We start from the raw sequence: 16716 nt of genomic DNA on the forward strand, positions 1-16716 counted from the left end.
GGGGGCCATCAACAGCGAGCGTGCGTTTGGAGAGTCCCTGTCCCAGCAGCGCCGGGCTATGTCTCCTGCAAATGCTCCTCTGCTGACTCTGAGGGAGAAGCAGGACATGGGTGAGGGAGAAGCGAGGCGCGGGTGAGCTTGCAGCACAGGCCCAGAGCCCCGAGGTGTGGGGCCTCCTCCTTCCTCAGCTGCCCCGTGCAAGCCCCGTCCCTCCCCTGCCCTCTCCTCACCTCCCCAGGTGGCACTGACGCATGGCCTGAGCCCAGTGCTCCTTTTTGTTGGCTTGCCCCTGCGCGTCACTGTGGCCACTGTGACATCAGCGCCAGAGACGGGCAGGGACGCCCTCGGCCACCATCCACCCACTCTGAGACGACCACCGCTGCGGAGGGGTGGGTGTGAAGGGCGAGGCGGGGGCCCGAGCCCTCGCACCCGCGTAGCCAGGATGGCCGCTCCTGCAGCAAGTGCATAGTCGAATGCCAGGTCCCCCGGGGCAGCCGTCGAGGATGGCGCTGTGTCCGCAAGGTGCCGTTTGGGCAGGGCGACTCCAGGGCTCCAGCCCTGGCCAAGGGAAATCTCTGCTCCTGCCCCCGGCACGGGGAGCGCTGCCAGCAGCTCGGGGAAGGTGATCCTTCCTCCCTGCACCGCACCGGGAAGGCTGCATCTGCAGTTCTGCCTGCGGTTCTGGGCTCCCCGGCACAGGGCACTGCAGCGACCTTTGAGAATGGCCTGGGCTCGCACCCCCGCCCCCGCTGAGACGCGGTGAGTGGCCAGGGCACAGCACAGGACCTCAGGACGGCACCTAAATGTTGCAGTGGCCCAACATCTTTCTCCTGAACTCGTCAGTGCTTTGGTGATGTGCTGCCTCCAGAAGAAAAAGCAGCGGGACCGCAAGCTGGGGAGTCACAGCAGAAATGGCCTTTCTCCAAGGCAATGAACTGCCTTTCAGAGTCAGCCTGCGCCTTTTGTTGGTGGGGCAGGAAACTGGAAGTGGTGGTGGGGCAGCTTCAGAGGCGTTGGGTGGGAGCGTTGATCTGTTTGAGGGTAGAAATTCCCTAGAGAGGGATGTGGACAGGCTGGACCAATGGGCCGAGCGCTGTCAAGCTTTAACACAGTCTACCCGGGGAAGTGGTTGAGACACCATCCCTGGAGGTATTTAAAAGACTATAGATGTGGCACTTAGGACATGGTTTAGTGGTGGGCTTGGCCGTGCTAGGTTAAGGGTTGGGCTTGATGATCTTCAGGGTCTTTTCCAACCTAAATGCTTCTAGGATTCTACTTACCATGCAATTACACTTAATCTTATCTTTGGATTACCATTTGATTTTCATTCAATCGTTGATTAATTAATATTTGGCCAAGGCGGCCAACAGCACCCTAGCCTGTATCAGAAATAGTGTGGCCAGGAGGTATCGGGGAGTGATCGTGCCCCCGTACTCAGCACTGGTGAGACCACGCCTTGAGTACTGCGTCCAGTTTTGGGCGCCACAGTATAGGAAAGACATTGAGGTGCTGGAGCAGGTGGAGAGAAAGTCAGTGAGGCTGGTGAGGCGTCTGGAAAGCAGGTCTTACGAGGAGCGCCTGAGGGAACTGGAGGTGTTTGGCCTAGTGAAGAGGAGGCTGAGAGGAGCCCTTCCTGCTCTCTACAGCTACCTAAAAGGAAGATGTGGTGGGGCTGGTGTTGGTCTCTCCTCCCAAGTAACTAGTGACAGGACAAGAGGTACGGCCTCAAGCTGCGCCAGGGCAGATTTAGATTGGATATTAGGAAAAAATTCTTTACCAAAAGAGTGGTTAGACATTGGAACAGGCTGCCCAGGGAAGTGGTGGAGTCACCGTCCCTGGAGGTGTTCGAAAGACGTCTAGATGTGGTGCTTAGGGACATGGTTTAGTGGTGGGCTTGGTAGTGTTAGGGTAATGGTTGGAGCTGATGATCTTAAAGGTCTTTTCCAACCAAAAGGATTCGATGATTCTATGATTCTATGATTCTATGATTCTATGATTTGATCACCGCTTAATCATTAACAAAAGCCTTTTAGTTACCCGCACAACAATGACTTCTCTGAACAGTTCAGCTGCGAGTCCAGGACAGAAAGCAGGCGGTGTCTCAGGCACAACCAGAGTAGGAAAAAAGGAATGCGAAATCCAGCATTGGAGAATCCAGCTCCGAAATGCAATTGAGGACCAAGAGAGAAACCTGAAGCCGCCAGAAGCTGACACTGCTGAGAGTGACTAGAGGCTTCCCAGGCTGCCTCCTGCAGCTCCTGCTGTTAGAGTGTCCTCAGCCATCCTCTGCTCCTTTCCAAGCCAAACTCTGGTGCTCAGGTTTTCCCTCTGACCAGGCTTTCTGAGATTCCGCTTGGCCTTCCGACGCCAGGGCATTACAGAGCTCCGTTAGCTAGATGCCGACAGAGGTGAGCGGTGGCAGGGAACAAGCCCCCGGGTTCAGAGCGAGGCCGTGCATGACCACAGCTCTTTGGCCAGCTCCATTCGAGCTCCGCCGTTGCTGAGGAGTGCCTCGGAGCTCACACCGCCGTGCCCCTGAAGAGCGCTGCCTGTTCTGGCCACGTCTAGACCTCACGTCTTCCCAACGCCGACAGTCAAGAACAGAAGGACAAAGTGCTGCCACCCAGTTCTCTTTTGGACCCTCTAGAACTCCTTTCTTTCCTCATTGCCTCTTGGTTGGCAGAAAAGCCCACCAGGTCTCCCAGGTTCCCCTGCCTGCCTCAGAGCGGACAGCTGCTCCTGCCTGCAATGAACCAGCTTCCATGCTGCATTAAGGTCTATCGGGAAGGCACTTGATGCACACACCGTAAGACCACCCGTAGTTTGCCTGTGGAGCAGAGGGTTGTTCAAAACCACACAGCCACCCCACGGGATTTCCGTAGCGCTTTGGTCACCGGTATTCTCATTCAGCCTTCTAGCTCTGCGCCAGCTTCCACAGAGCTGTTTTGCTGTCACTTTGCGACCAAACCTTTTCTCCTTCCTGCGTGAGAAAGGTACTTGCTGGTCTCCAAGAGGAGGGAAATCCTTTTGGATGACTGACAGTTCCCAGGCCCCTTGTTACCCTCCCGTTGAGCGCATGTGATTTTTTGCCTCTGAAGGGCGTATGACGGGGCTGAAGCCCTCAGTAACAGGTACTGCTCTGACTCTCCTGAAGTCTGTGGCGTAACTTCCTTCCCGGGTGTTTGCAGTCTCTATTAAAAAGGATTTCTTGGCTTAGGCTGCAAGAAGGAATCCTTTGTTTGGTACAGCAGCACTGATGTTGGGGAACAGCACCCAGAACTGGGGAACGGGGGACGCCCTTTGGGTACTGGAGAAACACGATGGACAGAAATCTTCCTGTCACAAGTACAGACGTGACATCCAACTCAAGGTTTAGAGAAAAGCAGCTCTGCCACTTTGCCCCAGGGAGGAGAGGAAGTTGGTTACAGCCTGGTCCAGAATAAAAGAGAGAGTTGAAGCGTGCCGAAACTGTCTGGGGCTGGGGCGTGTGACTTTGGGGGACGAGCCGCGAGGGCCGTGCCGGGTGGCTGGGCGCAGGCCACATTGCCAGGAGATGGGCGGTGGCACCGACTGGGCTGCGCTGGTCCACCCTTGCGGGGGCGGGGGCTGGTGCATGGGTAGAGCCCTCTGGTTGCGGGAGTGGGTGTGAACTTCCCAGGCTGTGGGGCCAGCAAAGCCCGAAGCACACGGCCACGGTGCTGGGTAGCCGGCCAAGGCCAGCCCGTAAGGAGGGAGGTCTGGGGTAGGTGCTGCCAAGCCCCGGGGAGAAGACAAGCCTGTGGGCCCAGCCCCTAACGCTGCCCCTCGAAAAAGGGAGAGGAGGAGGAGGAGGAAGAGGAGGAAGCCAAGAAATGAGCGTGGAATGTCCCAGTGCAGAGATTAACTGCCATCTTTATTGTGCCAGTGGAGGGGGATCAGGGCCAGCCGTCGGGGATGGCGCCGGGTTGGTCGCACGGCGGTGTCTGGGCTGGCTGCAAGGGTTTTGGGGCCGACGTTGCAAGCGGTGGAGGTCTCGCATCCTCATGGGCCCAGGGGGGCAGGAACGTCTGCCACTCTCGTGTGCTGGGGAGCTGCTGGAAGACGCTGATGGCAGCTGGCTGGTGGTGCTGGGGCTGCTGGTCTCAGGAGGCGGGCAGCTGTGGGACGGCCCCAGTGCTGCCTGGCTGGGGGTGCTGCTCTCAGCACTTGCTGCTGGCTCATGGCTCCTGTCGCGGCGTCTCCTGGGGCAGCGGTAGGGAGTTTGGGCCCGACGTCTCAACCGGGAGCGCTTTGGTACACGGTCGGGCCCAGGTGGGCTGGAGCAGCTGCTGCCCTCAAGCACTGGGGAGCTGTGGGACGGCCCCGATGCCAGCTGGCTGCTGGTGCTGGGTCTGCCTGTGTCGCGTGCTGGGGAGCCGTGGGTAGGCCCTGATCCTGAGCAGCTGGCAGTGCTGGGGCCGGCGAGGTCTGAGCTGTCAGCGGAGTCTAAAAGGGGAAGCAGGAAGGTCAAGGGCACAGCCCCCCAGGTCCGGGGCAGGATAGGCCAGAGCGGTGCCCCCAGCCCTCCTGGAGCAGAGTCGCTCTGCCAAGCCCTCCCTGGGCACCCGTTGTTGCCAGGCCCTGCCTGGCCGCTGGCTCTAGCCCAGGGGCACCCGGGTGCTTTGTCTCTTACCGGCGCCTGGGCCAGCACAGCTGTTGCACTCCCAGCTGGCCGTGCTGTTTGTCAAGCGGGAGCAGCATCTGTGGGTGCCCTCGGCAGCGCAGGAGCAGCACAGGAGCAGTTGCCAGGGCCTGGGGACAAAAACGGTTTCATGGCTGTGAGGACAACGTGACCCAAGCACGGGATTGTCCGGCAGAGCTCTTGTTCTTAGTCCTGCCGCCTCAAGCCCTTGGCGAGGCTGACATCTCCTGCAGAGCCCTGAGGTGCAGCCTTGGCAACTTACCCCTCTTGCTCTGCCTGCTCCCTGCCTCCTGGACAAAGGCACTCACTGGCGCTGCAGCGGTTGTGTCTCTCTATTAGTGCTGCGTATGCACCCCTGTTCTCCCACGATGGCAGTCTGATGGAGAAAGGAAAAGTGATGAGGCTCTGCTGCCCTGGCATAAGGCAGATGCAGGGCGTCCTTGCTCTTCCCCCACCAGCCCCGCCCTGTTTCCACCTGCTCTGTGAAGCCCAAGCCTGGATTCACACGACAGCAGAGGGCCAGGACTGCAGGGGCAGTCCCTGGCACGGCACAGCGCTCGCCCTCTCCTGTCTCGTGAGGCGGGCAGAAGGACACCAACCTGAAGGGGACTTGGATTCCCATGATGAGCATTTCCATGCAAAATAGTTCCTTATCTCTACAGAGGGGGCACTGGAAGTAAAAAATGCCAGCGTGCACAGCTTGTCCCTGCAGGAGAAACATAAGGAGCACGAGTGAGGCCCTGGTGCTGCTGAGCGCCTGCCGTGTCCCGGGGGCGAGGGACCGGCTCCTACCTGGATGCAGCTCCTGTGGAACCAGGCGTGTTTGCACGCTGGGCACACCATGGTGCCGTAGGACACTCTGTCGCCCACAGGTTCCAGACAGATGAGGCATTGCTGCTCCGGAGCTGGAGCCGCCTCCACCGCCTGCTGTGGGCGGTGCTCCCAGCAGAAGCACCTGGGGGGAAGAGGCAAGGGATGGGTGAGGTGAGAAGTGTTGGCTGGTCCCTTCCACGGTGGTGGCGAGGCGAGGAGGGGAGAGGAGGTACCTGTACTGAGGAAGGAACTGGGTGACGCATTCACCCTCCACAGCACAGGGGAAGTGGAAGGTGCGGCGGCAGCCCGTCTGCCGGCAGGTGATGGTGGCCCCTCTCTGGCCGCAGACAAAGCAGACCTGGAAAAGGCACAGCAGCCCCCATGAGCGGCAGCCTCAGGGCCTCCACAGCCAGCCCCACGCGTCTGGGCAGAGCCCAGGACATGGCCGCTGCTGCGTCACAGACTGCAGATCTGCCTGGCGGCCGAGGCTCCTGTGCTGGGGCCTCTGTGGACGTGCCTTGGAAGGGCTGGGATTTCTTTCTCGGGGTCTGAGCTAAGCTCCCGCAAACCTCTCCTGGCACAAATCTCCCTGCTCTTGTCAGGTCCTCACCTTCTGCCTTGCCAGAAAAATTGTACGTCTAATATCCTGAGGGAGAAATCCCAGGAGTCCTACTTGCACGTCTGCTTGTGGATAAAGGTCATTGGCACAAAGCTGCAGAAAAGAAAAGGAGCTGGTGAGGAGAGGGTGGCAGGGACTGCCTGTGGGAAAGCTAGAGGGAGCCACAGTGGAACTCACCAGGCAAAAGAAATGGACACAGAGGCCGTGCTTCACTACTTTGTGTCCATAGACCTCCGGGTCAGCCTCTGCCCGGCGACACAGCATGCATGCTGGAGGGGAGAGAGCAAATGGGACCGGGAATGAGCACCTCTGCGGGGCCGGGGGCAGCGTCCCTGAGGGATTGCCCCCGAGAGCCTGCTCTGGCCCTGGCTAGCCGACAGATGGGCAGGGCTGGAGGCCTTGGAGAAGAAGGGGCCATTGCAGGCACGGCTGTCCCAGCAGGTGCCCGCTGCCCAGCCTGGGCCCCACTTGCAGAGGAAAGGAGGGCCCCTGCGCCAACCCCAGGGCGGTTGGGGAACTCCTGCCTCCCCCTGCCACCGCTCTCGGCCCCACGCTGGCTGCCCCAGCAACCCCTCTGCCAGGCTGCGGGAGGGATACTTTGCTCTCACCCGGCTCGTCTGAGTCAGGGCCCTTCTTCTTCCTTGCGGCCAACATGGGGGCCATCAACAGCGAGCGTGCGTTTGGAGAGTCCCTGTCCCAGCAGCGCCGGGCTATGTCTCCTGCAAATGCTCCTCTGCTGACTCTGAGGGAGAAGCAGGACATGGGTGAGGGAGAAGCGAGGCGCGGGTGAGCTTGCAGCACAGGCCCAGAGCCCCGAGGTGTGGGGCCTCCTCCTTCCTCAGCTGCCCCGTGCAAGCCCCGTCCCTCCCCTGCCCTCTCCTCACCTCCCCAGGTGGCACTGACGCATGGCCTGAGCCCAGTGCTCCTTTTTGTTGGCTTGCCCCTGCGCGTCACTGTGGCCACTGTGACATCAGCGCCAGAGACGGGCAGGGACGCCCTCGGCCACCATCCACCCACTCTGAGACGACCACCGCTGCGGAGGGGTGGGTGTGAAGGGCGAGGCGGGGGCCCAAGCCCTCGCACCCGCGTAGCCAGGATGGCCGCTCCTGCAGCAAGTGCATAGTCGAATGCCAGGTCCCCCGGGGCAGCCGTCGAGGATGGCGCTGTGTCCGCAAGGTGCCGTTTGGGCAGGGCGACTCCAGGGCTCCAGCCCTGGCCAAGGGAAATCTCTGCTCCTGCCCCCGGCACGGGGAGCGCTGCCAGCAGCTCGGGGAAGGTGATCCTTCCTCCCTGCACCGCACCGGGAAGGCTGCATCTGCAGTTCTGCCTGCGGTTCTGGGCTCCCCGGCACAGGGCACTGCAGCGACCTTTGAGAATGGCCTGGGCTCGCACCCCCGCCCCCGCTGAGACGCGGTGAGTGGCCAGGGCACAGCACAGGACCTCAGGACGGCACCTAAATGTTGCAGTGGCCCAACATCTTTCTCCTGAACTCGTCAGTGCTTTGGTGATGTGCTGCCTCCAGAAGAAAAAGCAGCGGGACCGCAAGCTGGGGAGTCACAGCAGAAATGGCCTTTCTCCAAGGCAATGAACTGCCTTTCAGAGTCAGCCTGCGCCTTTTGTTGGTGGGGCAGGAAACTGGAAGTGGTGGTGGGGCAGCTTCAGAGGCGCTGGGTGGGAGCGTTGATCTGTTTGAGGGTAGAAATTCCCTAGAGAGGGATGTGGACAGGCTGGACCAATGGGCCGAGCGCTGTCAAGCTTTAACACAGTCTGTCCGGGGAAGTGGTTGAGACACCATCCCTGGAGGTATTTAAAAGACTGTAGATGTGGCACTTAGGACATGGTTTAGTGGTGGGCTTGGCTGTGCTAGGTTAAGGGTTGGGCTTGATGATCTTCAGGGTCTTTTCCAACCTAAATGCTTCTAGGATTCTACTTACCATGCAATTACACTTAATCATCTGTCCTGGGTTACAGTGTAAAATGTGCCAAAAGGAAAAAAAAAATATTCTATTATCATCTTCAGGAGCTGTTGAGACCAGGTGGGGCGGTGCTCCCTGCCTCCCCCCTCTGGACTATCTCCTGTTACTGGGCACAACAATGCCTTATCACCTGACCCATCGATAACTTGCTCTTGCGCTATCTCCTGTTAATGGCCCATCAAGGAACTGCCTCAGACTCCCCATCCCATTGTGAGATGCTCCGCCCGGGGAGGGGGAGGAAGGAGCCAAGCAGTCCATGCCAAATAAAACCGGAGATTTTGAACACCCTAGCAGCCTTTCTTCCACTGGATTCCCAGAGGAGCTTTTCCCCCCACTGGAGTTCCAGAGGACAAGAGCTACCTACCTACCACTGGACCTTCGGAGGAAGACCAGACTCTTTTACCTGATTGCTGCTTCCACAGAACTACATCCATCGCTTCAGGAGGACTGCAGCCAGCATCTTATCGGACTGCTACTGCCACCCTAACAGGGTGTCAGGTTGTATTTCTGACTCTGTCAGTGTAAACCAGTGGGTTGTTTGTTTTTTCCCTGTCTTGTGTTATATATATATATATTAGTAAAGAACTGTTATTCCTATTCCCCATATCTTTGCCTGAAGGCCCGTTAATTTCAAAATTATAATAATTTGGAGGGAAGGGGGTTGCACTTTCCATTTCAAGGGAGGCTCCTGCCTTCCTCCGCAGACACCTGTCTTTTCAAACCAAGACAGATTTTGGCGCCCAACGTGGGGCTCGAGGGCATCGAGAGATAAAAGGAATAACGGTTCTTGTGCGTTGGATATAGATTCCTTGTTAGGTGACATCATGTGGGCCAGCTTATCCTGGTTCGTGTGGCATGTGGTGGTGGCTGTATTTCTCCCATTTGCAGGCCCTTGTCTAAACATGGGTCCTATAACTAAGGCTACTGTGACTGTTATCCAGTTTGTTTTATGGATTAATAAGGTGAGGAATTCATGGCTTATTAACTTCCTCTGGAAGGCGGGCACATGGATTCGGAGCTATCACACACTAACTGTATGCTTTTGGGGTTACTTTAATAATGGTACCTACTGTGAGGAAATGACACCGGGAGAAACTTTCTCCCAACCCGTAACCCAGCTCTTTGGGTCTACTCCACCAGTTTTCGAAGGATTCAGATCTTTCCTAAGTGCGAATGATATCATACAGTGGCTGGTGTTGCTGATAATCCTGTTTTATTCAGTATTCAGAGATCAGGGGAGATTGGCTTGGATAACCACCCTGACTAGGAATGCTGCTCCAGAACCTGACCCTGCCTCACAGCTCACATCAGAAATGAACCACCCGGATTGGGTGAAGGAGATACGTGAGATGGGCCAGATGCTGAAGGAGTGCATTCTCTCAGCTGCTGGGAAACCCTTCTCCTGCCTTGAAGAGGGAGAGTCTAATGGTGCAGTAGTAGAACCCACAGACGTTACAACCGTCCAGGTTCCAGCTGAAACGCAAGGGCAGTCAGAGCCAGCAGCAGTCGCCCCTGTGGAAACGAGGAAATCTAAGATGAAATCAGAGCGCTCAGTTAAGAAAGGAGGGCCCTCAGAACCTGCAGGCGAGCCAGTGGTTGAGATAATCACCGAGTCCCTGACGTACGACAGTCTCCGTAATCTGCACAAAGACATCGTACGGCGGGGGCGTGAGGCTTTTACAACCTGGTTACTTCGGGTCTGGGATCTTATGGGCACGGGTGTGCAACTGGATGGCAGTGAGGCAAGGAATTTGGGACCCTTGACTCAGGACTCAGGTGTCAATCTGGTATTTGTAAGGGAGCCAGGGACCCTTTCCCTCTGGGAGCGGCTTTTAATGAGTGTGAGAGAGAGGTTTGTCCACAGAGAGAGAATGCAGGAGCACCATCACAGAATGCGCTGGAAGACCCTTGAGGAAGGGATCCAGCAGCTGAGAGAAGTGGCAGTATGGAGGTACTCTTTGGGAGGGATGGACAGCATGGTAATGACCCTGACAAAGTCAGGTGCACAGGGCAAATGTTGTGGAATCTGGCAAATCTAGGGCCATCTGAATACTCCACCTTCATTGCAATGATTAATGCAGATAACGACCGAGAGACAGTGGGTTCTGTCACGAGCAAGCTTAGAAATTTTGAAAGCATGATCAATGGCCCAATACAGGCTAATGTTTCTGCTGTGATTAAGAGCCTACAAGAGGAGATGAGGGAAATAAAGGAGGAGGTGAGGAGGAGCAGTTCCCATTTGGCACCGGTACAAGTCACAGGCCCCAAAGTCGGAGCCCAACGTCCCCCAGCTAGAGGGAGAGGGTACACCCCGCGAGCTGAGCTATGGTACTTCCTGCGCGACCATGGGGAAGACATGGGAAGGTGGGATGGGAAACCCACTTCTGTCCTGGCAGCACGGGTGCGTCAACTCAAGGAGGGAAACACTAACCGGGGGAGTAACACTAAAGTGAAGGTAGCCTCAACCTCCCAGGACCGAGCTGCCAGATATTACAGAAGGGAGGATGATCTGACAGATCCCCTTGAAGGAACCTCTAGTATGTATGTCCAGGAAGGAAATGGTAACCAGTGCTAGAGGGGCCCTGCCTCTAGCCAGGGAGAGGCACGGGAAAACCGGATATTTTGGACGGTGTGGATCCGATGGCCTGGCACGTCAGAGCCACAAAAATACAAAGCGTTAGTTGATACTGGTGCGCAGTGTACCCTAATGCCATCGGGACATGTGGGGGCAGAACCTGTTTCCATTGCCGGAGTAACAAGGGGATCGCAGCAATTGACTCTGTTGGAAGCCGAGGTGAGCCTTACTGGGAAGGAGTGGCAGAAACATCCGATTGTGACTGGCCCAGAGGCCCCGTGTATTCCGGGCATAGACTTCCTCCGGAACGGCTATTACAAGGACCCAAAAGGTCTCAGGTGGGCATTTGGGATAGCTGCTGTGGAGGCAGAGAGCATTAGGCAATTGAACACCTTGCCTGGACTATCAGAAAACCCATCTGCAGTAGGACTCTTGAAGGTGGAAGAGCAACAAGTACCAATTGCCACCTCGACAGTACACCGCCGGCAGTATGGGACGAATCGAGATGCCGTGATCCCCATCCACAAAATGATCCACGAGCTGGAGAGTCAAGGGGTGGTCAGCAAGACCCACTCACCCTTCAACAGCCCCATTTGGCCTGTGCGCAAGTCTGACGGAGAATGGAGATTGACTGTGGACTATCGTGGCTTGAATGAAGTGACTCCACCGTTGAGCGCTGCCGTGCCGGACATGCTGGAACTCCAGTACGAGCTGGAGTCCAAGGCAGCAAAGTGGTATGCCACTATTGACATTGCCAATGCTTTTTTCTCCATTCCTCTGGCAGCAGAATGCAGGCCTCAGTTTGCCTTCACCTGGAGGGGCATACAGTACACCTGGAACCGACTGCCCCAGGGGTGGAAGCACAGTCCCACCATCTGCCATGGACTGATCCAGGCTGCACTGGAAAAGGGTGAAGCTCCGGAACATCTGCAGTAAATCGATGACATCATTGTGTGGGGGAACATGGCAAAGGAAGTATTTGGGAAAGGAGAGAAGATCATCCAGATTCTCCTGGAAGCTGGTTTTGCCATCAAGAAGAGCAAAGTCAAGGGACCTGCCCGAGAGATCCAGTTCCTGGGGGTAAAGTGGCAAGACGGATGGCGTCAGATCCCCACCGAGGTCATCAATAAGATCACTGCGATGTCTCCACCAACCAGCAAGAAGGAAACACAGGCTTTCCTAGGCGCCATAGGTTTTTGGAGAATGCACATTCCTGAGTACAGCCAGATTGTGAGCCCTTTGTACCTGGTTACCCGCAAGAAGAACGATTTCCACTGGGGCCCTGAACAGCAACAGGCTTTTGCCCAAATCAAGCGGGAGATTGCTCATGCGCTAGCCCTTGGCCCAGTCAGGATGGGACTAGAGGTGAGGAACGTGCTCTACTCTGCGGCCGGGAACAATGGTTTGTCCTGGAGCCTTTGGCAGAAGGTGCCTGGAGAGACTCGTGGCCGACCACTGGGATTCTGGAGTCGAAGTTATAGAGGGTCTGAGGCCAACTACACTCTCACAGAGAAGGAAATCCTAGCAGCCTATGAAGGAGTCCAAGCCGCCTCGGAAGTGATTGGCACCGAAGCACAACTCCTCCTGGCACCCCGACTACCGGTGCTGGGGTGGATGTTTAAAGGAAAGGTTCCCTCCACCCACCACGCCACCGACGCCACATGGAGCAAATGGATTGCCCTCATCACACAGCGCACCCGTATCGGAAACCCAAATCGCCCTGGGATTTTGGAGATAATTACGAACTGGCCGGAAGGTGAAGATTTTGGCCTCACTGATGAAGAGGAGCAGGAACAAGTGACGCGGGCTGAAGAAGCTCCACCGTACAGCCAACTACCAGCAGAGGAAACACGATATGCTCTTTTCACTGACGGTTCCTGTCGCATCGTAGGGATGAACCGGAAGTGGAAAGCAGCCGTACGGAGCCCCACACGACAGGTCGCACAAGCTACTGAAGGAGAAGGTGGATCAAGTCAACTTGCTGAACTCAAAGCCGTTCAACTGGCCCTGGACATTGCTGAAAGAGAGAAGTGGCCAAAGCTCTACCTTTATACTGATTCGTGGATGGTAGCCAATGCTCTGTGGGGCTGGCTGGAAAGGTGGAAAAAGGCCAACTGGCAGCATAGGGGAAAACCAATCTGGGCTGCTGATGAGTGGAAAGATATTGCCACTCGGGTAAAGAAGCTACCTGTGAGGGTCCGTCATGTAGATGCTCATGTCCCCAGGAGTCGGGCTAATGAAGAACATCGTAATAATGAACAGGTAGATCAGGCTGCAAAAATAGAGGTGTCCCAGATAGACTTAGATTGGCAACATAAAGGAGAGTTGTTCTTAGCTCGATGGGCCCATGATGCCTCAGACCATCAAGGCAGAGAGGCCACTTATAAATGGGCACGGGACCGAGGGGTGGATCTAACCATGAACAGTATCTCCCAGGTTATCCAAGACTGTGAGACCTGCGCTGCGATCAAGCAGGCCAAGCGGGTGAAGCCTCTGTGGTACGGTGGACGATGGTCGAAGTACAGGTATGGGGAAGCCTGGCAAATTGACTACATCACTCTTCCCCAAACCCGTCAAGGCAAGCGCTATGTGCTGACTATGGTGGAAGCAACCACTGGGTGGCTGGAGACCTACCCTGTGCCTCATGCTACTGCCCGGAACACCATCTTGGGCCTGGAAAAGCAAGTTCTTTGGAGACATGGCACCCCTGAGAGAATCGAGTCAGACAACGGGACACATTTCAAGAACAGCCTCATAAGCACTTGGGCCAGAGAACGTGGAATCGAATGGATATATCATATCCCTTATCATGCACCAGCTGCCGGGAAAGTTGAACAGTGCAATGGGCTACTTAAGACTACCCTAAAAGCACTTGGAGGGGGGACTTTCAAAAATTGGGAACTGAACTTAGCAAGGGCCACCTGGATGGTCAATACCCGAGGGTCCATCAATCGAGCTGGTCCCGCCCAGTCTGGACCCTTGCACACAGTGGACGGAGATAAAGTCCCTGTGGTACATACGAGAGGTATGTTAGGAAAGACTGTTTGGATTAATCCCACATCAGGCAAAGGCACACCCCTCCGTGGGGTTGTTTTTGCTCAAGGACCTGGTTACACTTGGTGGGTAATGCAGAAAAATGGGGAAAAGGAGACCTAATTTTAAGTGAGAACTCTGTGTAAGGTTTCATTGTGTATATATGTATATATGTATCTGTAAGGGGGCATTGGGTTGGGTATGGTGTAGATGGTAATAGAATAAGGGGTGGATTAGGTCCTGGGTTACAGTGTAAAATGTGCCAAAAGGAAAAAAAAAATATTCTATTACCATCTTCAGGAGCTGTTGAGACCAGGTGGGGCGGTGCTCCCTGCCTCCCCCCTCTGGACTATCTCCTGTTACTGGGCACAACAATGCCCTATCGCCTGACCCATCGATAACTCACTCCTGGGCTATCTCCTGTTAATGGCCCATCAAGGAACTGCCTCAGACTCCCCATCGCATTGTGAGATGCTCCGCCCGGGGAGGGGGAGGAAGGAGCCAAGCAGTCCATGCCAAATAAAACCGGAGATTTTGAACACCCTAGCAGCCTTTCTTCCACTGGATTCCCAGAGGAGCTTTTCCCCCCACTGGAGTTCCAGAGGACAAGAGCTACCTACCTACCACTGGACCTTCGGAGGAAGACCAGACTCTTTTACCTGATTGCTGCTTCCACAGAACTACATCCATCGCTTCAGGAGGACTGCAGCCAGCATCTTATCGGACTGCTACTGCCACCCTAACAGGGTGTCAGGTTGTATTTCTGACTCTGTCAGTGTAAACCAGTGGGTTGTTTGTTTTTTCCCTGTCTTGTGTTATATATATATATATTAGTAAAGAACTGTTATTCCTATTCCCCATATCTTTGCCTGAAGGCCCGTTAATTTCAAAACTATAATAATTTGGAGGGAAGGGGGTTGCACTTTCCATTTCAAGGGAGGCTCCTGCCTTCCTCCGCAGACACCTGTCTTTCAAACCAAGACATCGTCTTTGGATTAACATTTGATTTTCATTCAATCGTTGATTAATTAGTATTTGGCCAAGGCAGCCAACAGCACCCTAGCCTGTATCAGAAATAGTGTGGCCAGGAGGTATCGGGGAGTGATCGTGCCCCCGTACTCAGCACTGGTGAGACCACGCCTTGAGTACTGCGTCCAGTTTTGGGCGCCACAGTATAGGAAAGACATTGAGGTGCTGGAGCAGGTGGAGAGAAAGTCAGTGAGGCTGGTGAGGCGTCTGGAAAGCAGGTCTTACGAGGAGCGCCTGAGGGAACTGGAGGTGTTTGGCCTAGTGAAGAGGAGGCTGAGAGGAGCCCTTCCTGCTCTCTACAGCTACCTAAAAGGAAGATGTGGTGGGGCTGGTGTTGGTCTCTTCTCCCAAGTAACTAGTGACAGGTCAAGAGGTACAGCCTCAAGCTGCACCAATGCAGATTTAGATTGGATATTAGGAAAAATTTCTTTACCAAAAGAGTGGTTAGACATTGGAACAGGCTGCCCAGGGAAGTGGTGGAGTCACCGTCCCTGGAGGTGTTCGAAAGACGTCTAGATGTGGTGCTTAGGGACATGGTTTAGTGGTGGGCTTGGTAGTGTTAGGGTAATGGTTGGAGCTGATGATCTTAAAGGTCTTTTCCAACCAAAAGGATTCGATGATTCTATGATTCTATGATTTGATCACCGCTTAATCATTAACAAAAGCCTTTTAGTTACCCGCACAACAATGACTTCTCTGAACAGTTCAGCTGCGAGTCCAGGACAGAAAGCAGGCGGTGTCTCAGGCACAACCAGAGTAGGAAAAAAGGAATGCGAAATCCAGCATTGGAGAATCCAGCTCCGAAATGCAATTGAGGACCAAGAGAGAAACCTGAAGCCGCCAGAAGCTGACACTGCTGAGAGTGACTAGAGGCTTCCCAGGCTGCCTCCTGCAGCTCCTGCTGTTAGAGTGTCCTCAGCCATCCTCTGCTCCTTTCCAAGCCAAACTCTGGTGCTCAGGGTTTCCTTCTGACCAGGCTTTCTGAGATTCCGCTTGGCCTTCCGACGCCAGGGCATTACAGAGCTCCGTTAGCTAGATGCCGACAGAGGTGAGCGGTGGCAGGGAACAAGCCCCCGGGTTCAGAGCGAGGCCGTGCATGACCACAGCTCTTTGGCCAGCTCCATTCGAGCTCCGCCGTTGCTGAGGAGTGCCTCGGAGCTCACACCGCCGTGCCCCTGAAGAGGGCTGCCTGTTCTGGCCACGTCTAGACCTCACGTCTTCCCAACGCCGACAGTCAAGAACAGAAGGACAAAGTGCTGCCACCCAGTTCTCTTTTGGACCCTCTAGAGCTCCTTTCTTTCCTCATTGCCTCTTGGTTGGCAGAAAAGCCCACCAGGTCTCCCAGGTTCCCCTGCCTGCCTCAGAGCGGACAGCTGCTCCTGCCTGCAATGAACCAGCTTCCATGCTGCATTAAGGTCTATCGGGAAGGCACTTGATGCACACACCGTAAGACCACCCGTAGTTTGCCTGTGGAGCAGAGGGTTGTTCAAAACCACACAGCCACCCCACGGGATTTCCGTAGCGCTTTGGTCACCGGTATTCTCATTCAGCCTTCTAGCTCTGCGCCAGCTTCCACAGAGCTGTTTTGCTGTCACTTTGCGACCAAACCTTTTCTCCTTCCTGCGTGAGAAAGGTACTTGCTGGTCTCCAAGAGGAGGGAAATCCTTTTGGATGACTGACAGTTCCCAGGCCCCTTGTTACCCTCCCGTTGAGCGCATGTGATTTTTTGGCTCTGAAGGGCGTATGACGGGGCTGAAGCCCTCAGTAACAGGTACTGCTCTGACTCTCCTGAAGTCTGTGGCGTAACTTCCTTCCCGGGTGTTTGCAGTCTCTATTAAAAAGGATTTCTTGGCTTAGGCTGCAAGAAGGAATCCTTTGTTTGGTACAGCAGCACTGATGTTGGGGAACTGCACCCAGAACTGGGGAACGGGGGACGCCCTTTGGGTACTGGAGAAACACGATGGACAGAAATCTTCCTGTCACAAGTACAGACGTGACACCCAACTCAAGG

The 16716-nt window shown here is 55.5% G+C and overlaps 1 protein-coding gene across 1 annotated transcript; it reads right to left on the minus strand.

The window, feature by feature from the left end:
- Positions 1 to 4918: 4918 nt before the first annotated feature.
- Positions 4919 to 6746, minus strand: LOC147416211 (E3 ubiquitin-protein ligase PHF7-like). The gene is made up of 7 exons (XM_086478427.1): positions 6701 to 6746; positions 6270 to 6361; positions 6147 to 6185; positions 5707 to 5831; positions 5453 to 5615; positions 5260 to 5366; positions 4919 to 5036 (listed from the first exon to the last, which is right to left on the minus strand). The coding sequence occupies exons 1-7, from the start codon at positions 6744 to 6746 to the stop codon at positions 4919 to 4921; spliced, it is 690 nt and encodes a 229-aa protein (XP_086334553.1).
- Between the last annotated feature and the right edge of the window lie 9970 nt (positions 6747 to 16716).

This window comes from Leptosomus discolor, chromosome 1 (genome assembly GCF_034619465.1).
Source record: "Leptosomus discolor isolate bLepDis1 chromosome 1, bLepDis1.hap2, whole genome shotgun sequence".
NCBI classification, from domain to species: domain Eukaryota; kingdom Metazoa; phylum Chordata; class Aves; order Leptosomiformes; family Leptosomidae; genus Leptosomus; species Leptosomus discolor.

Coding starts and splice junctions, on each gene's coding strand:
- LOC147416211 (XM_086478427.1), bottom strand. CDS start 6,746: ATGTTGGCCGCAAGGAAGAAGAAGGGCCCTGACTCAGACGAGCCGG. Junction 6,362..6,700: donor CCCTGACTCAGACGAGCCGG/GTGAGAGCAAAG, acceptor TCTCCCCTCCAG/CATGCATGCTGTGTCGCCGG. Junction 5,616..5,706: donor CAGTTCCTTCCTCAGTACAG/GTACCTCCTCTC, acceptor TCTTCCCCCCAG/GTGCTTCTGCTGGGAGCACC.